At 40.1% G+C, this 21662-nt stretch overlaps 1 protein-coding gene across 1 annotated transcript in view; it reads left to right on the plus strand.

Moving 5' to 3' along the window:
• The window catches only part of CCDC102B (coiled-coil domain containing 102B), a 143452-nt gene that overhangs the window by 88686 nt on the left and 33104 nt on the right, over positions 1-21662 (plus strand). The window contains exon 6 of the mRNA XM_045187626.3: positions 10661-10831. Within this exon, the coding sequence (XP_045043561.2) occupies positions 10661-10831 (171 nt within the window). The remainder of the gene's footprint in view (positions 1-10660; positions 10832-21662) is intronic.

Genomic DNA, 21662 nt, shown 5'->3' on the forward strand with positions numbered 1-21662 from the left:
AGTTAGTTTCCTACCCAGTCACAGAGAGAATAATCGAAGTGAAAAAGGGTTCAAGTGATAGCCTTTGACTGGTTGAAGTTTACATTTGCAGTCTCCCCAGTAACTTACTTACAGGGCCCAGAGCAGAATGGCGGCACACACAGTATAGTGGCCTTAGGGAGCTTCCAGCTAACCTTTCACCTTAAAAAGAGGGGAATGGAGGGAAGGAGATGGTCATGTGTTTTTATTTTGCAGAGGATTTAGTATTCCATCTTTGTTCTGTTATGTAATGCTCATCTAAAATTTAAGAAATTAAGTGACGTATTTGCTGCAGTGGCTTCCTCTCTTAAGTAATAAATTCCATTTTCAACATGTCTTCAAGTCTATGTTCTCTGTGTTCATGGCTTGAAGTGAAAATTCTAAAAATGAATTTCATTTGAGGAGGTGTCCACTAAAATACACATCACTACGTGTTTGCCATGAGCTAATATTTATTGTTGATGAATAAACTGAGAGGAAGCTTTTCCCCCAGAGTAAATTTATTTAGTTTGAAATAAATGTAATACAATGTTAGCTGATTAATCTAAATTTTAGATGGTATGAAACTGACCTTGTGTGATTATTGACTGGGGAATGATTACAGAATATGTTTCAAGGAATGAAAAAATTGTGGAGAAGGGCGCCAGAATAATGAAATAAATTCCAATGATCCTGAGTTTTCTAGCAGTTCCAAGAAAAACGTCCCTGTAAAGGAAGGAAATTGCCTTCTAGTTTAACAGAACGGCATTCATCGACTTCTTACTCTTGCATCTGTAAGTGCGTTTGTGCCTTTGGCAAAAACATGCAGTTTCCACACTGGAAGGAACATTTTCTTTCCGTGACGTCGGACTGTGTGAGACACGGTGTGGAACACTCGGGCTTCCGTGGGCTGAAATACCCACAATACGTTTCACTGTTTAAAACGATGGCTCAGGAAGCACAGGTGTTTAACAGGAAGGTAGCTATGATGACAGGTCGACTTTTTCCAGGGGAGTGTGTGTGAAGTAATTTTTCAGTGTGGGGTATAGACCACACACGTGTAGAAATGACACACTTAAAGGTGAACCGTAAGGTGTGTCAGTCTCACAGCAGTTAAATATTTTCACGTTTATTGTGGCTTAAATATTTCCTACCAAAAAACAAATTAGTGGGAAGATAGCATTGTTTTAAGAAATTGTGGACAGATTTCCATTAAAATTATAAACTAAGTATGTCGATTCAAACCTCAGTACACAAGCGATACACATTGAGTCTATTGACAGCATGAGTGAATGGATAAAGTATGTTTTAAGAGACTGTACGTGTAAGATATGCCGTATTACCAGCGGATAAAGCATTTTTAATCACTTCCCTCTCCTTGGCCAGCCCATTGTGCACCCTTCTCCCTCTCCTGCCCCCACCCCTGACTCCTCCACTCTGCATTCTGTTTCATTACTTGGCACTCTTTATTAGTAATTCTTGAAAATCCATATTCCATCTTACCCCGAATGTATTCTTTCACAATTCACTAACAAGTATCTATGTGTCATAGACATCCTCCACTTTTCAGTTTTTATGACTCTCTGCGTTTCTGAATCATTTGCAATTACCAATGCCCATTGAAATCCTGACATCCGTGGGCAGCTCTTGTCCTTTCAGAGCTAAAGTCTGGGAATAGTCACACTTACGGCCGTGTCAGCCTCTGCACTTTCCCACCTTGCTCTCGACCCTGTCTACGTGCAGGGGGCTGCCTCCCCTTCTCCAGGCTGGAGTAGGTGGCTGGAAGGGGAAGTGACCATTGGTTCTAGACACTGGTGTGGTTGTTCAGGCTGTGGGCATGACTGGTCCTTATATGCTCGGGTGCCGCTCCCTCTTCCCGTAGCCTCTAACCTTTCCCTGCCCCACCCCCGAGTTCTTCTCCAGCCCTTCCATAGAGGGCTCTTCTCTTGGTTTCGCCTCCCCTATCCAACTGGTCCTTCAGGGTGGGGTGAGAGGTTTTTTTTTAATTGGTGAAGCTCAGTTCCTCTCTGCAGGGCCCCCCATGACTCACCCCACTATCTTGCTGGTTCCACAGGTTCTAGAGTCCAGGTTATTTCCAGGGATGCCTTCTCTCCCTGCTTTGGGGCAACAGGCTGCTTTTACTTTTGCTCATGTGAGTGAGGCACCAGTCTGTCCCCCTACATCCAGGTGACACGCGTGATGGGTGTTCTAACAAGCCCCCTTGATTGGGTTCCATGCGCAGCAGGTAGCTCCCCTATTTCCCAGAAAGATGAGAACTCACAAAGGCTCAAGTCACAGGCCTTTCCAGGGCCTCCTCGTCAAGGCGTGACTGCCCCATCACACACCGCCTGGTGGGGACACACCTCATGGTGTTCGCCTCCTTCTTTTGTATCCACCATTCCTCCCATATAATTTTAAGGCAACATTACACTGCAAGGACTAACTACAATTTATTCGATAAGGGCCACGTTGTATAGATTATTTTCGATATTTATTATTGTTATTAGAAGTAATGCAGAATGAATATTTTTGAACACAAATATACTTTCATATATAGCTTGGTATTTTCCTGGAATAATTGTCTTATTAAGAAATATAAGATAGATTTTAAGAACTGTGGAGACGTTTTGGTAAATTGTCCTCTCTCCCAAAATGTCCTAAGAATTTACATTTTCCCTCGGCAATGTATGCTAGTGTCATTTTTACCACCTCTGTATCAATATTGTTATTAGTTTTGGATTGTTGTATTTCCCCTTCTGTGAGCTTTCTTTCTTTCTATATCTTTATCTCAACCTGCAGGTTATTTCTTGTTATTTTTTTGGTCAACATTTACTATGGCTTTATTTCTCTTCGCCTTTCTGAGCACTTCCTTATTCTCTCCTTTATTAGGCCTTCGGCTCTTTCTCTTACGTAAGTGAAGATAGGAATTGTTAGGATACTGGGTCTCTAAACTCAACACACAAGTCTATTCATTTCATTTAAATTATTTGTGTTTGTATTATGAGCAAAAGCAATAGCCTTATCAGGAGAGTTTGCTGTGTGCAGAACCACTTCCACATACAAAGCTGCATGGAGGACTTGGAAAGGTCTGTTCTAGCAAATGAAATTAAGCAATTGCAGCAGAAAAGCATTTTCTCCACACATCTGTAGCTTTGTGCAAGTACAGGGCACAGAGTGTGGGTAGAAGGAAGGTTGGAAACTTTGGTTATAAGGCATTATTTAGCTAAGTGTGCATGGCTTCAAGGAAAACTGTGTAGGAGTAATGCATTCCCCACCGAGAATGAGTCAGCGTTCTGTTCCCCACAGGGGCCTGTGAAATAGGAAAGAACTTGTGAGTCCATCTACAATTTTGGTGACTAACCATTAAGGGTTTAACTTAATATTTATTTGTTCTCTAGAGACACAGAATGCCGTATACACGCTGAATTATATTTGTAACTTATACTTGCTGTTTAGCTGTAGGGTTAACAGCAGCATTTGCAATTCTTTAGAAACCTTGAAGTATCACAGAGTCGGGGTATGTGTCTCTAAGAGAGCAAATGTATTACTGCCTACTGCTGTAGCACTTCATTATTCGCAGTTTTAATTGGTGATTTATGCCTGCTAGGAAATGAGTCTAAAGAAAAATTATTTTTATTTAGCCTATGCCATAAGGATTAATTTGTATCTGTGTCTGTGATACATAGGAGATACACTCAGTATGCACATATATAAACACATATACAAAGAGGGTGCAAAAATAAATGTAATATCACTGATTAATGTCTGTAATTTTTCTCTGCAGTGATTCTAGGTACTTTTGAGTATCGATCTAGAGGTATTATCTTTGTCAGTTAGGAATTCTTGATATTGTCTTTTTCTTCTTACTTTCCCCTTGACTTGATTTTCTTACTAAAGAGAAAGAACCAGCCATCACTGTGCATCAGCATCTAACTGACCCATACGATTCTGGAACAGTTTTCTGTGGGAGCAAGATGTTCCAGTCCTCTAAGTTTGGTAAAACCTACCTCAAATGTTCTCTGAGCCTTGTTTGTGCAACGTTTTAATGATCATTCACTCTAATTTTCTAATTTTTCTCTGTTTAGTTTCTGACAAAGTATATTTGTCTAAAAATTTCTCCCTTTCTTTTATCTCTTACTGTCTGTTGGCATACTACATGCTGTTCGCCAGTCATCTATAAATATCTATCTCTTTATCCATTCCTGATAATACTAAATTTTTCCTCCTGTCATTTTTCAAATCAATCTTGTTGGTGTTTTACCCTCTTTTATATGTAATTTTTAAAGGAACATTTGTTCTCTTTATTTCTTTTTGTTTATTCTTTTCTTGTTTTTAGTTTTGTGCTTCTGGTCTTTTAAAATCTGTTTCACTGTCCATGCTTCATGATATGTAATTAACTTCATTTATTTTCAATCTTCATCTTAGTTTCTAAATATATCTAATACTCTAAATTAGTGGTCTAGTTGAATCTTGCACAGTGTATATATAGAACTTTTATTTGTAATTTTCATTGTGATTCTCTAACATTCATTTTCAAGAATTTTTAAACTGTTTTCAAACATTGATTTCTAATTTTGTTGCTTTGTTACTGCACAATGTCATCTACGATTCACTGAAATTCCTTGAGATAAATTTGTTGGAATTTGAGACTTCCTTTGTGAGCAAGTGTATCAACAATCTCATAAATATTCAATTACCTATAATTATGTAGAGTACTTAAAAAAGCATGTGTACCTTTGTATTAGTTCTGTTGTGGGGTCTATATGGCTACACTCCGGCATGTGTATTTTATAGTAGATTGAACTACACTTTGTGTGTAAATGTGTGTGCATGAGTGTGCATGCATATACGTGCGTGTGTGGTACATATATACATACACATATATATGTTATCTTCCTTTTGGTGTTTGTTTGGCAGAGATTGGCAGGTGCCCCTATAACCCATTTCCTCTTCCTCCTGGGAACGTAGGTAGAATGCTTTCCCGGTCACCTGTCACTTACAGACGACCAAATACCTAAGTTGTGGCCAAAGGCATGTGGGTGAAAGTGATGGGCACACTTTAGGGCTGGCCATTGTGGGCCTGGAAAATGTTAGTCGAGTGTACAGATCAAGCAGGCAGGTAGGTGCACAAGTCTAGGTCTCTGTATCTGCCTTCTTACCCTTTACCGTAGTTAGTTTGTCCACAGTTCTTTGCTGTATTCTCCATCACCTACCTCTGACCTGTTGCTTAGTTAGTTTCCTCCTCAGTGATAGCTAAAATTCTACTTAACTCATCCATTGACTTCTTAATTTCTAGAACTTTATTTGGCTTTTCAAGAAGTTCTACTTGGGTCTTTTTCAAATCTACTCCTTCTGTTCTTACACTTTATTTTATTATAATGTGTATTCCTAAAGGAATAAAATAAAATATATATTTAACAATATTATTTCCTTTAATCTTTTAATGATATTGTTTTTTTGTTTGTTTTTGTTTTTTTATGAATTAATTCCTTCCTCATTAATGAGGAGATAATATTTTTTAATTAATTTATTTATTTTTATTCAGTTACAATTGTCTACATTTTCTCCCCATCCCTCCACCCCACCCCAGCCAGTCCCGCCTCCCTCCCCCACCTCTACCCTCCCCCTTGATTTTGTCCTTGTGTCCTTTATAGTAGCTCCTATAGACCCCTCTCCCCACTATCCCCTCCCCACTCCCCTCTGGCTATTGTTACAATGCTCTTAATTTCAATGTCTCTGGTTATATTTTGTTTGCTTTTTCCTTTTTATAGCATTTTCAGATGGCTATAGCTCAAATTCTTGAGATGCTAATTTTCCTATTGTGCTATTTTACTCCTCTTCACAGTGAGTCATTATGTCTTATGGTTTGAAACATCATTGTTGAGCTAGTTTTTCTCTGAGATTGATTTTTCTGTGGGCCCATGTACCCAACCTCTTGAGTCATTTCGAGTTTGTTTGTTCCATGTATTCCAGAGGTTTCACCTGGTGATTATTTCAGTGCTTCTATATCAGTGATTGCCCAATTCCTTGAGTTTTGATTTCTTTTTTTTTTTTTTTACGGTAGCAATTTCTTTATGCTCTGTCTTGGGCAGAAATAAGATTGCTTGTTTTACCTGGGCTTAATACCAAATCTCCAGAACTAACATGAACATTAAAATAAAACTCCTAATTGTCAGGGCTTATTTCTCTGCTTTATTCCTTACTTTCTTAGGTTGTAATGACGTTTTCTGTGTGTTTGTAGCAAAATAAAAAAGGGTATTGGTTAAGTTTCCTATATCATTGGAGTTAGTAGTAGGATAAATCTTGTTACATTTAAAGGTCTATTACACATCAAATGTAGATTCCAAGTAAATAGTTGGGTATACGAGTCTAGACCTCAGTATTCAACTGTATATACAATCCTCATTAAACAGAGAGCATTGCTGACGGTCCAAGTTCAGACAGGGCAGGTGAGCAATATCTTTGGCTGTCTAGAAGCCATTAGCAACCTGGCAACAACAGTTTTTCTGGAGCCACTTGAATAAGTAATAAAGAGAGTTTGAAAAGTAATTGCTCATGGAGTAGTGGATAAAACAACTAAAGAAAATTCCTTTAGAAAGTTTTACTGTGAAGGGGAATAGAGATATGGGTTATATCTTGAATTGGGCATAGAATCAAAAGAGGTTTCTGTTTGAGGGTTTGGTTGTTTTTTCCATTGCAAGGTTCTTGGGTAAATTGCATGAGGAGTGACTTCCTAAGTCTTCTCAAAGCTGTCATGTTTGTCTTATGTCACCTTCGAGTGTGCCACCGTCACCCTTGAGCCTGCGCTCACTAAGCTGGGCTTCGGTTACGTGTTCTGCTGCCTGCATGTAAATCTTCATCGCCGAGGGCAGCGGTTGTTGGGTTTACAGTGTTGGGCTTACACTTGCTGTCAGCATCGCGCAGTGTGATCAGAATGTGCTTTCTCCAGTCCCTTTAGCCGGCAGGCTTGTCTAACAGTGGAGACAGAGTGCGCACTGTTCCCCTATTGATACGGTACCTGCTCTTTGGAAATCATGAAAAAAGTAGTACATAGAGTACAATTCTATTTACTCAATAAAGAACTTAAACACACGTGTTCATTGTTTAGTATGCAAGTTCCCTTTGGAGTTCTTCCAGTTTTGGGATGTGTGCCGGCATTAATGGGAGCATAGTGAGGATAGTTTATTCTTGTGGCAATAACAATAATTAGTTATGTATAAAACAAATATACATGATTCATTATATACATATATACTAATATGGACATATACTCGTATGTACATAGTTTACTATGCAATACAGCCCTTTGAGATAGTTGCTATTATTTATTATATTTAATATCATAGAAAAATTTTACTATGATGGATACCAGGATGTCTTCTGGGGTGGAATGATGAAATGTGTATTGCGAGACTAGAGCCGCCTTTATTGTGATCTCACATAGCCTGTCTAGGTAACCTTAAGAAGTATTCTGTGAGCCACCTAGCACTACTGATATACGTCTAAATCAGCACTTAGTCCCGGGGAGCAGCATTAAACACATGTGCTCACACACAAGGACTCACTGCCCTTGCGCAAACTCGTCCCAGACACTACTAGTGCACTGTGCATGCACACGCCCATTCACTGTAGTCATCTCCACGGCACCCCAGGCTCTTCCTCACTTCTGGTCCGGGCACGTGTTTGTACTTATTCCTGGAGATACTTCCTCTCAATCCTTCCTCCCCACGTAGTAATTTGTACTGAGCTCTCAAATTTCAGATCCAATGTTTCTTTCTCTTGGAAATATTGCCATGCTGTTAGCTGTTTTGAATGTTTCTTCTGGAGCATACATAGAACATATTCCTTCTGAATGCATACCTCGTGTTTTTGGTGTTATTTTTCTCTGCAAACAAGCCTATAGGTTGGTTTTATATGTGTATCTTCGGTGCTTATAACAGTATCAAGTACATAGCTCATTGTCTACTAATATTTGTTGAATAGAAGGAAGGAAGGGAGGAAGGGAAGAGGAAGAGGGGAAGGGGGAAAATGGAAAGAGGAAAGGGAGAGAAGGAAGAAGAAGACATGGAGCAATGGTACCTTGAAATGGTTGCATAAATAGGTACAAATAAACAGATTCTGTAAAGTATAATTTTAAAATAATACTGTGAATCATTGTTTACATCTGAGTAATCAAGAAAGCATCTCAAAAAAATCATATTTAAACTAGTTCCTGAATTAAATTAGAAAAAATTGAACTTACAGAAATAACACAGAATACTTTATAAAATTCCCTGTATGCCATTTTGTTTTCCTTCGATTATGCACTTAAACTTACTTGATTCATTTCTACCAGCCTTTCATTATGTCACTTTCAGTTACAAGAAAATGATTTGGTTCTGTCAGCTTGCCAGAATCAAAATCATTTAAGCCTCAGTACTTGACGCATCAGCTACAAAATTAATTCTAGGTGGAAAGCAATCCCCTTCCTTATAAGAGCACAAACTAACACATGAGATCATAAGCCATACACAAAAATTTAAAGCCTGCTTCCAATCCTTCACACTATTAGACAGTCAATCTATTGGAGAAACTAATGTTATCCCATCAAAAATATCTGTATACACACATAGTATGTGATTATTAATAGTATATCAAGATACACTACTAATATTCATATATGCTTATAAAGGCTTGTGAATTATATTCACTGTCTGTCCATATTGTTTTAGATCTTTAGCCCTACAGAGGGTTACACATGGACAAATAATATGAAGTACTATATGTTTCTATGTGTTTAATTTTCATTGAGATCTTCCTTTGCTAAAATGAAACACAAATATTTCATATCTTTGTTTATCTACCATTAAAATGTGTTCAAATAAGCTTGCTCTGGAAGTCCATGTGGACTCTTCACCTAATTCCCTTTTCAGAGGCAGATTATTAACTCTTTAAAGGAACATCGTGGGGATGTCTTCCAACAGGACATCTATAAGCAGGTTATAGGAACAACTTAGGTTTCAGAGAGCAGCATCCCACCTGCGCATGGGATGCTGACATGCGCCCTGGCTGCCTGCATCCTTTGCTGTAACATGTCTTCAAATAGGCAGCTAGAGGGAGGGGGCCATCCCAGGAAGAGCAAACACTGAGTGTGCAGCAGCAGGGCTGTGGCTCTGAGAAGCAGGGAAGTCCCTCCCTCCAGAGAGAAACTTGGGGGTGGTGGTGAATTAATGAATTGTTTCTCTCTTGTTTTTTTGAATGACAGTTTCCATTCAGTGTCATGTTTCATTACTTTCAGGTGTAACCAGAGCGGAGCGGTTGGACTGTTGTATGGTTGACAAAGTGGTCCCCTGATATTTTCAGTGCCCACTCGGCACCACACATAATTATAATATGACGGACTAACTTCCCCTGTGCTGTAAGCATCCCCATGACTATGTTATGACCACCAGTCCATACTTTTCAATCCCTCCACCTTTTTCGCCCAGGCCCCTGACCCCACTCCCCTCTAGCAACCAGCAGTCTCTTCTCTGTATCTACGAGTCCCACACAGTTTCCCACAGTGGCTGCACCGATTTGCATCCCCACCAATAGCCCACAAGGGTTCCCCTTTCTCTACCCCCTCGCCAAGACTTGTTATTTCTGGTCTTTTCAATAAAGACCAGATATGAGGGGATAGCTCGTTGTGGCTCTGGTTTGCATTTTTCAGGAAATGAAAGAAATATCCATGGATTTTCCTAAAGGATCATGTACTGTTATGAGAATCGAGAGGTTATTTTTTCATAGTTTCAATAAAGAAGTTTTCTACCAGGACAGTAAATTTGCACAGAAAATATTAACTAAAAATGAGAGGCAACGTTAATAAGCTGAGGCCAATGAATGTAACCCGCTAACTTGTATCTTGTGTGGTGTCAATTGTAACAGGATGGGTTGAAGAGCTGATCCCAGCAGGACAAAGTCACTGTTCCTTCACAGGCCGGGCCTCTGGCCACAGGCCTCTGGGCCACGCGTATGTGGTATCAGGAGAATGCCCACAATAGCGTCGCTGGGGTGGGATGAAACCTTTTCCTTAGAAAACTTACTATTATTGTTTTTAACATCACTGTGAGAAATATCAATCAGTTGCCTCCTGTGTATGACCTGACTGGGGATCAAACTGGCAACCCCGGTACGTGCCCTGGCCAGGAATTGAACCTGCAACCTTCTGATGTACAGGACAACACTCCAGCCCACGGAGCCACCCAGCCAGGGCTTTTTTCTTAGAAAAATTATTAAAAGCAGATAGTCTGTTAACTTTGAATACCTTTGCTGATTTAATAGATAAATGCTTCTTGCATTTATTTTTGTTATATTTTATTCCATACTTATTGATATATGATTTCTTCCTTTGGAAAGAGTATGTAAAATCTAAATTTGCATAACACAGGAAATGGATTGCTTACTCAAGAACATTTAGAGTTAGTTGCATTGTTTTAGCCTCTTCAGCCACCCACAAATATGTCTTCCATTTGTGGTTATATGCCTATCATGATGTTTAATTGCAGAAATGCAGAGTTCCAGAGGAAAAGATTCAGCACCTGAATTCTTCCTAAAAAGCTTTTCTCCTTTGTTAAAAGAAGGTGCTATTCTTCTGACTTTATCGGGGTCAGTCACAAACAATGGAACCCCTGTTTTCTTTTGAAAGGAACTGTTGGACCTTCAACATGCCTACCACAGACTCAGCAGACAATACCAGGCGAAAATAGCAGAGCTGACTCGTGCAAACCACCGTGCAGATCAGAACGCAGCTGAAGGGAAGAAACTGAAATTTCAAGTGGAAGAACTAACAGAGAGACTCAGCCAGAAAGAAGATAAGGTACCCCCTAAATCAACATGTGCTAGATAGCTTCAAAACCGCTTGTTTTAGCACATATTAAGCATTTTCTTCTTTGCTAACATAGGGCTTTGATTGGGATAAATGTCTACGTTTTAAACATGCAAATCCATTGAAAACGCAACTGTAAGGAAAGGAGATATTACCTAGACAATGTGCTCATCTTTTTGGTGCTAGCTGTGTATTTTGTACCCATGCTCTAGAGCTTCTCTCAAAAGGTTAGAAACAGCCAAAGGAAAACAAATGCAGGGCTGAGTTAGGAACTGGTCCCAGTTCATCGCGCACACACCAAATTGTCGGTCTGCAAACTGGCAGCACGCAAACCAAAGCACGTTGCGGCCCAGGGACGTCTTGTTCGTGAGCAGCTGGTAGAGCGCGGAGGCAGTGACTGTCTGTTCTTCCCAGTGATTGGTTACAACGTGGGGCTCTCCCGCGGTTCCCTCATAGTGACCGGGGAAACGGTTCGAGTTCCGCCTGCAGTTTCCACAGGCATAAGCAAGACACGACCGAGATTTAAGTTGGTCTTACAAAATCAGCTAAATTAGGCTGTTTCTGTAGGACGACACTGGCCCTGTCTGCTCAGGGAAACGCTAAGGTTGGTCTTCTTTAGTTTTGAATTTCACAATTCAAATATGCTTCATCATGGGGGGGGGTGTGTGTGCATGCGTGTGTTTATGTATGGGCACACTATCGCTGAAGCTTGGGGGTTAAACGCTCAGCCTGTATATCAGAGAAGTATTCTATTTCGTATTTCTCATGATTATACATGACAGTATACGTCATACATATTTTCTGCAGAGCTCTCTGGCGTCTAAGAGAACAGAGTCATCTTGTGCTGTTATGTAAAGTTGACCCACCGAGGGTCTATGGGATATTTAAGAGGCCTCGGTGTGATGTCCTCTAAGCACACGTACCACAGATAGGTGATTTCAGCCACGATTACAAACAGGGAGAGATTTTGTGGAACAGAACACGGTCCTGACTGCCCGTGTGGTTGTGAGTCCCCACGTGTTAGCTGTTCCTTCAGCTGGTATTCTAGTCCCTGCCCCTGCTCCTGGGGGCAAACAAGCAAGCACACGAACAACTCCAGTAGTTCCCTGCTTAGAAAATCTCCTTCACAATGATGCCAAATGGCTGGAAATTAAAAAAAAAAAAAAAAACCGAGTTACGTTTTCAAGGGGCAATTAAATAACAACACATTCCACGTTTGCAGGGTTAATTTCTAACCAAAAGTGTTCCAGCCAAACAAATTAGATTTTCTTCCCTAATAATGTTACATGAAAACAGAATAATTTGCCCAGCGAGGCCCATACATTGTTCTCTGCCCCTACGAGCGCTGGCTTTGGGTGGGCATTTTCTCCTGGATGTGGCTCCTATATGAAGACATGCATGTCCTTCTTCACTGCGTGCATGGTTAGTGGGCTGGACTGAAGACCAGTGGGTCAGGAGAGGAGTCTGGGAAGAAGGCTCCAGAGAATGCTTCTAGGTTTTTGATATTATTGTGTCCATTATTCCTGTGAATGCTTTTAAAATGCAAGGATTTGTTGGACATGGTAACAAAGAAACATCTGTGTTAGTCAATACAGGCTTTAAAAATTGCTTGGGATTGACCCAGTGGCAAGAAAATGATAAAATTTTGTAGGGTTCAAGGGTTAATGAAGCATTAGTTCCCAAGCAGCTGAGTCAGCAGTCTGAACATGTAATTTTTTTTTAAATGGCTGGGATCTTAAAGACAATCTATTTGCACCTCTCTCCAGCCAAATTATTCTTCCCAAATCATCACGCCTGGCTCAGCCATGTGACCAATGCCTTATGAGCAGAAGCTGTGTGTACCCCTTACTATCCAGGGCTTCGAGGGCCGATCCAGGGCTCTGCCATGTCTATTTCCTGAGTGTTGACTGGTAGGGACATTAAAACAACAAAAAGATTTTAAATTACATGAGACCGGCTCCAGTGCCAGAAGTAGAGATTGAAAAAACTTACTGGGGGCTAGAATGACGGCCACCAATTTTATGGTCTTGAAATTTTTGCTCTATTACATTCAGTAGTTTCCTGTAGTACCTTGGAAGACAGACAACGTACCAAATGAGCATGCGGTTTGTAGGTGAGTAGGTATGCACCTGGCATTTCCTGTTTGCTGGGGGTGCATTTGACCAGAATCTAAAAGAGAGACGAGCTCACACAAGTATTACTGACCTTTCGAGGTGATATGTAGGGTGATATAGACATTTAAGTAGTTCTGTGAGTTCCAGGGTCTGATTTTCATTTTCAAATGGTAAAATATAAAACTAGGAATGCTTCTGAACACAAAGGTCAATTAAAGTTGAGGTTTCTGGCAAGGACCTTGTCACTGGTGTGGCCACCAAGCCTGTGTTTAAAACTCTGCACCTGTCACGGTCTTTCCCCAGAAATTCTGCCAGATGGGCCAGAGGCGCCAGGGATGAGAACATGATATTGAGCCCTTCCCAGAACATCTCGTAAGTTCAAGCGAACTGCAAGCAGCTTGGTGACAGGGGAATGTCCCCCAAAGAATTGCAGATATGACAGTTGACCTGTGGAATTGACTGGAATCAAACGGAAAGTTTGTGAAAGAGATACTGGCCAATTTGGGCAAAAGTTATGCTGGGATAAAAATGACTGATTTCTCCAGATTTGAAAGAATCTTCCATTCCGCCAAACTTCCTTGGGCAGGTATTTGTGGCCAACAGGATGAGCTGATAGCACAGTATGTGCGTGAGCGTGTGAGTTTTACTATTTGCAGCCCTTCTGTGTAGGAGGAACATAGTCCCAAGCGTGAACGGTGGGCATGGTCCTGTGACTAATTTGGCAAATGAAATGTGTGCTGCTTTCCAGCGGAATCTTTTAGAACATAGATCCCTAGGGAGAAGTATATGGATAGATTTCATATTTGAAGCCTAGAAATAGAGGCGTAGAAATATATATTCAACACACAAACTATTTTGACGTTCTTCCCCTTTATACCCCGTCAGTTCATCACCGGGGGTGATGGACCTGAAGCGCTGTTAGCCATGTGGGTCTCGTAATCTGGACTATCTGGTTGGCACAGCCGCATCTGGCATCCGTAGTTTCCTCTGATAAAAGTCGTCACTGTTTTGGGTGGCTGGGAATGAAATATCCTTCATGGAAATAGGTTTTGCATTAGATAGTGTCAGCATTTCCACAATTGGACTTACTGTTGTGAAGCAAAGAAAATTCTGCCGAGCTTTTTAACTTCATAGTAGCAAATTCTTCACGTTGTTATTAGTTGAAATTAATGTTTAATCACAAGTTGCAAACACAAGGTTTCTAACTCCCTCAAGTCAACAGATTTTTGGATACGTTAAAACGAGATATTTATCCTCTGTACTGTAGAAAGAATAGATATTTTGGGTCCATAAGAAAACCCAGGTCTGATTAAAGAAGCAAATTAAAAATTTTCTTTTTTGGATGAGTTGCTTTTCTTTTATTTGATGTATATTTGTTAGTAGTTAAACATTCTTTTCTCATCATTTCATTCAAGTCTTTCTGGGAATGTATATTACATTATATAATGTAATTTAATAGGAACCGAATTACCATAATGTAGGACCCATTACATAAATATCCACATTAACATACCAAAGTAACTGACCACTTCACTAAATATGATGGACAAAACAGTCTGATGAATAATACGATAAGGCAATAAGCAAAGCTTCTCGGGCAGAACAGATGCAAACTGAACTCATAAGTTTGTCTCTAGTATGTAAGAAACAAGGAGCATAATAGAAACCATTACTAAGATACGTGGGTGCTCTGCACCCAAGAACTAGTATCAGGAAGGCTACAAGACAAAATGAAGGAGGGCTTACCAAAGAATCTTTTAAACTTTGTAAAGCAATATTACATCCCATGAGAAGGAAAACCAAAGGGAAAAAAGTAAACATCGTATTACCGAGTACACTGACTTCAAACACCTAGGCACTGTGCACACAGCTGTAGGCATTGTTTGCAAAGAGTAGACCTTACTTTGCCAGTTACCACGCCCAGTTTTCATGGGGCTATGTAGTTTCACAGTTGGCATTTCAAGGGCTGGGGTAATATTGGTTTCCTTGGATATGTTTATTTACTCGATTAATGTTTCCTTATTGAAAGTCATTTGGATTTTCTTTCCCCAACATAACTCTACCATGAGTACTGTTATGTATAGACCAATTTTCCCATTGGAAAAAAAAGTTTTGTAAATGGAACTCTTTGATTAAAAGATACGAATATAATATGGATCTTCATATATATGGTATCACTAACTTTCTATGCTTCTCAATGACAGGTCGAATTGTGGAAATGTTGATGCTATCAAATGCAAAACCTAACTGCGTCTTAACTGGTGCAAAAGGGCATTAGACATCAAATTATTTATTAATAAAATCACACAATTTGCTGAGTTGCTCATTGGATTTACTTTTAATTTCAGATTTTTCCTTTTGCTGAATTATTCTCCCTTGGTGTAATTCAATGCTTACTCTTGACTTCTCTCTGTTATTTAGTAATAGCTTCCATAAATGAGAGGACTTTCAAAGTAGTGAGTATTTTCTGGTAAGAGATATGTAAGTCAGGGGTTAAGCAGTACCTAGCCTGGAGAGGCCTGTAATTCACACACCGGGCTATAGCAGATGACAGTTTGCATATAGTAAATGCAAAAGAAAAATCTATGGCAAGGAGAAGAGTCACCCACCTTTAAGATGATGTTCATGATTTAAGTAATTCATGGATTTCTTCCTCAAACTAACACATATTGAGCTAGGTACTGAGTGCCACTCCAGATAAAAGATTAGAGAGATAGAAAAAACATATTCCCTGTATAGGGGTTAAAGACTAACACAATTATTATTATTATTTTTTATCTTACTGCACAATAGAAACAAACACTTTGGAAGACTTTAAAAATACTCATATTCAAGTCTCACCTCCAGAATCTCGAGTCAACTGTTATGTGGGTGGGGCCACGCATGAGTGTTTTTTAAAAGCTTCTCGAATGATTCTAATGTCCAGTCAAATATCAGAACCCCTGGTCTAATGACAAAAACCTGCCACCACCAAGTCTCAAATTCATAACTTTGGTCCCCAGGGAAGCCATGTGCTCATGCTAAGGGATTGTACTGGCAGGGCATACACACAATGGCTAGCTGTGGGAAAGAGGCTTTTACTCCATTGTAGCTGGTGTCTGTTAGACTTGAAACATAAAACAAATAATAGAATAAGTTGTCTACATTGGATAGAAATTCAAGAGATGAAAAACCATGTAAGCAGGTGGAAATAATGCAATACTATTGAGCATTATAAGTTCACACTAAACAGTTAGTGCTTTGCTAAATGCAAGGTCAGTGTGGCTCTACACTCAGCAATGATCACCTTGTTCTTAAAGTTTATCCAATTCTGGCCTCACGGTTTAGTGCCTTCTGGTGTCAAAAAGGTGAATCTGTTCAAAAGTCTGATATCATCAGCAAGGAGGAATGGGAGAGACACTTTGTTTAAACCCACAGGACATTAATTATCCACATGAACAGCCGATTTTTAAACAAATCTTTATTTGGAAGGACACAGAAATCCTTCGTTAGACCAAAATACATTTTGGTAAAATCTCATTAATTTACACCCTGCTAATTTGGAGGTGGTGAGGACAGCAACAGACTGAAATTCAGATTTATTTGTGAAAAAGGCGTGGTGATGTTTCAGGTAAGAGGAAAAAGGAACAACGCCCAGCTGCAGGTTCACGTGGGAAACACAGGCATCAGACCACAGACCCAGGATCTGAATGGGACTGTGAACACCAGGCCAGTTCATTCAACATTTATTACTTCCTAACCTCTATGTTCGATATTAAAATATACTTGGGTTCTTTCCAAGAAGAGGCTTTGGGTGTAGCAGGGGATGTTCAAACATAAATATATGTAGTTAAATGTAACTGAAGGTCAGATGGTGGTCCACAGGGTTCCCAGATAAAATTGATTATGGGTTTTTTTTTCCTTCCACCACTTAAGGGTATTTGCAGCCCTGTGTTTGTTTTTGTTTTTGTTTTTTTAAATTTTTATTGTTATTCAATTACAGTTGTATGCCTTTTCTCCCCATCCCTCCACCCCACCCCAGGTGAACCCACCTCCCTCCCCCACCTCCACCCTCCCCCTTGGTTTTGTCCATGTGTCCTTTATATTAGTTCCTGTAATCCCCTCTTCCCACTGTCCCCACCCCACCCCCCCACCCTGGCTATTGTTAGATTGTTCTTAACTTCAATGTCTCTGGTTATATTTTGTTTGTTTTTTTCTTCTATTGATTATGTTTGTTTTAACGCTTTAATGCCTGGCACCCAGCGGGTGGGCCGGGAGCGGCTCTAACAGTGGCGGCATTCAGACTCTCTCAAATGAAGACACCCCAGGGACAACGAGTAGCACGAGTCCAGAGACCCAGTTTTTATATATTTCTAATCTAAATCACCGTAGTAATTTCACCCACTGCCCACGGGTGACTTGAAGGTTACCCTGTCCTGCAGTCCTTCGACACGATCTTGCTCCCTTCACTTTACCAGCCACCACCCCGCCCCCTGCGTCCCCCCAACCCCTGTCCAGCATGACTGCTTGCTTGGGACTTGGCACACGGGATGGTTTCGGTTTGTTACCATCTTCTCAGCTGAGACCTGTATGACTTGTGTGCGTAGAAAACGTAGCCAGAGACTGAGGCTGAGGAAAACCAAGAAGGTTTAAGCCACAACCATTTGTTAGCTTTTCCTCTCCTAGCTTTCAGCTTTGCTTTCTTTGTAAAAGTGGAAATCATCTTTGGATTTCTTTCGGTTAGCAAAAATGGGTATGAATGTAGGTCTTCTGTGTGAGAATTGCCTGGGGAAGCACAACCATCACAGTACTGAAGCTGATCCTTCCCAAAGACCCAAAGACGGATGATGCAACAGGAAGTCTGGGTTATGTTCCAGCTAAAGGTGAGATCACATGGTCAAAAGAAAAAAGCAAACAAAATAGAACCAGAGACACTGAAGTTACGAACAATCTAACAATGGCCAGAGGGGAGGGGGGAGGGGACAGTGGGGAGAAGGGTTTTCAGGAACTACTATAAAGGACACATGGACAAAACTAAGGGGGAGGGTGGAAGCAGGGGAGGGAGGTGGGATTGGCTGGGGTGGGGGGGTGGGGGGAAATGCAGACAACTGTAATTGAGCAACACTAAAGTAATTTAATAAAAGGAAGTCTTGGAAAGAGGCAGATACTCTGCTTATGCTGATTGCAATTATGAAAGGTTTCATAGGACTGCTCCACTTGTGGATAGTGGGGTGAACCTGTGTGTGTGTGTGTGTGTGTGTGTGGATACACACATACATGTAGAGTTAAATATATTATATGTAATGTTTAAAGTGAACCAACTTCCTTTGATCGCATATTCCATTGCCACTACCACAAAATTTTACTCCCTCCTTTTACACCAAACAGCATCGAAAGATTTGTATTTCTTATCTTCACAACCTTCGTGCTCTCTCTAACCACACCAGCGATATTCTGGCCACGGCCTCTGCCCCGAAAGAAAACTTGTCCAAGTCACAAATGTTCTCCATACTTTTAAAGCCAGTGGTCTATGCTCAGTCTTCGCCTTTCTCAACAAATCATAATAATTTGACCCAATTAGTTCTGTTCTTAGTCATTCACCCACCGGGCTTCTAGGAAAATCAGCATTTCTTGGGTTTCACCTTCTTCTGCCCTGTCCATCTCCATCCGGCTGATTTCTCTCCCCGTCTCCAATGCTACCTGTGCGAGCCCCCAGGGTTGCCCCTCCACTTACTGTGCTGAGCTATGCACATCCCAAAGGTGGTATCTCCAACCTTGGGTCTTTAGAAGCCATCTCTCTGCTGACAACTCTCAAAGTCATATCTTTAAACCTGCTCCTCTACTTATTCCATTGCTCAGGCAGAAGAGTTGAGTCGTTTTTGACTTCTCTCTTCATCTCCAACTCCATATAAAATCAATCCTCACATTCTTCAAGTCTATATTCCTAATGTATCACATACATGACCACTTAATTCCAACCCTCAAGGTGTCATCCTTTGTCTGTTCCACACCAATGCAGGATGTTAATAACAGGAGAGACCTGGGTGGGGATGAGAGGGGACACATAGGGGACATGAGAGCTCTTTACTTTCCCCTCCATGTTTGTGTAAACCTAAACTGCTCTGGAAAACAGTCTGTCAGAAGTCCCGTACATTTCTATGTGCTACAAGTCCATTAAATTTGCAGTCAATTAAAAATCCCTGTTATAGCATTTAATTTCATTATCTATAGTACCAAACTGCATTTACTTTTACATAGTCAGTATACAAAATTAAATACTTTGTAGCATAGTGTCTATTAGAAAAATATGGTCTTCTGTTAAAAAAAACACGTCAACTTAAATGAAGAATACTCCAAAGGGGAACTATAACTGCATTCCTACATTCAAGCATACGGTTAGAAGGGCTGTCTGATGAGAGAACGATGGATGGCTGATCATGAATGCAGGTTTTCACAACATCCCCTCAATGCCAGAGAGTGAACAAGTAGTTCTAAACAATACAGTGTTTCTTTGATGTGTACAGTTTCTTTTTTAAAATCAGAATTTCCTTTGTTTTCTATAAATGTCCATGGTTATCTTAATATAAAATATTTTAGGATGTTCATAGTTAAGTGAGTTTGAACTTACCCAAATTTAGGAAACATCGGAACTCCCGGGAGTCCCATGACCTTTACCCTGTCAGGCACACGTAGAAATCTTGGGCTGGCCTCTCTGCGTGGGAAGTACTCACTGGGTGGCCTGGGGTGAAGGGGAAAAGGCAGGGACTGCCCTGTCGAACTGCCAGTAGGATGAGTTTTTCCAGTTCCTTCCCTCTTTACTCATGTACGTGTGTTTAAGGCTGTCTTGTTCGCTTTCATGTATTCACTATCTAATAGTTCTTGATCAGGAGGCTGACTGTGGTAGAACGAGTACCATACTAGAGGAAGAACTCTCTGGAACTACTTACAGCTAGTCTTAAATGAATTGGACGGCAGCACGGCAAGCTGGAATCTCTCCTGTAGCATATGCTGCGTAGCAATCTGCAAGAGAGGCCCTCATTCCCTACCAGGCTGGATGACGTCATTTCCACTTCAGCGTCACTTACATGCAAGGAGGGATGGGTCAGATATGTGATGATATCTTTGTACTGTTTCTAGAAACCTCCAGGCAAATGCAAAGTGAGCTGATCACGTTAGGAGCTCATCCAGCATGCAATGCACTCTATTGCGGAAACATTTGTTAAACCAGCATATCTCAACTCAATATCCAGAGAACCTTTCTGGAGGTGTGTGAAGTCAAAATTACTTTCAGAATTTTTTTAAGATTTTTTTTTTTTGCCATTTCACTGCAGTGACTTTGTATTACCATATAAAACATGGTAGAGAAAATGTCCAGTTGCTTCCAGTGATTCAGAGCGTAGGCAACAATAACGTTCAAAGAGGATGCAAAGAAACATTGTTAAATTTTGGAATCTGAATCTTGCTCTGCTGAAAGAATGCTTACTATCGTCTCGTTAGTGTTTATACGTACAGCGTAAGGACTGGACTTCTGATTTCCGCTTTAAGGAATGTACTTTAAGTATTGGTTTTCTGTCTTCATTGCACGATCACTAATGAGTCTCCTCTGGCCTTCCTAGTGCCCGGGCCGGAACTGATGTGTTGGAGTTAGATTAAACTAAAGTGTGCCAGCTTTGGTCGACTTTCTCTTTCGTGGGGGAAATATTTTCTTTCTATTTCGATACTGCATAAATTCTGTAAATCATGACATTTCCGTTTACTATTCTTCCCTGTTATTTACAGTAACTTAACTTGATGTTAGGGAGAAACCTAGGTTGATCATAAATTTATTTTTACAGTATTTTAAACACATCCTAGTGTACTGGTTAACCCTTTTTTTCTCTTATATTAAGCAATTCAGCTACTGCTATAAGTGCTGATTATTTCTGATAATAGTAATCAAAATTATTCAGAGGGAATTAATCCAAGTTTCTTGGTGGAAAGATATCTGGAAAGATAATGGCTAATGGGGCCAGCTCACAAAATAACTAGGAAAATTATAGTAGACAGATGCAGGAATTTGGAACTCAGACGCTTAAGTATAATTCAGCAAATAATGAGGGACCTATTTTTAGAAACATTGTACATTGTACTTTCTGTTTCTCTGAATGACCATAAGAATGTGGCCAATAACCATGTAACAAGTTATGTTGGCCAAAGTTCATGCCCTAGTTAGTAGTGTGTGTGTATCTTCTCTTCAAACGGAAAAGTACATATTTTATTATAAGGTTTTTTAGTTGAACCTTATTCAGTAAAAGACGTATTTAGTTGGTTTTGTCTTATATTCTGTCTCAGGAAAGAAATCTGTAGAAATGCTTATAGGTGCCTATGAACCAAAGACCTTCATCCGTGAAGGAGAAGGTGCAGCATAAGTAAAGTCCCTGCGTATCCTTTGTCATTGTGGGAAATTGTAATCCAGAGAGATACTTGTATTGCAGAGGAAAACAGTTCTTTTGTTATCATAAATTATCCCTCTTATCATTATTGTCCATTTTAGAGACTTAGGGTTTCTCTTCTAAATTAAAAAAAAAAGAATATTAGATTACAATGTTCTTCTTTTCCTCTGTGGGAAATTAAGCATAGTTTTTCGATTTATAAGTCAGTGAAAAGTTATCACTATTTTCCCTTCACATAATTGGTATTTCTTACTGTATTACTTCTTGTATTCTGCTTATGTATAAAACACTCTCTTC

Source organism: Desmodus rotundus, chromosome 10 (assembly GCF_022682495.2).
Source record: "Desmodus rotundus isolate HL8 chromosome 10, HLdesRot8A.1, whole genome shotgun sequence".
In the NCBI taxonomy this organism is placed as follows: Eukaryota; Metazoa; Chordata; class Mammalia; order Chiroptera; family Phyllostomidae; genus Desmodus; species Desmodus rotundus.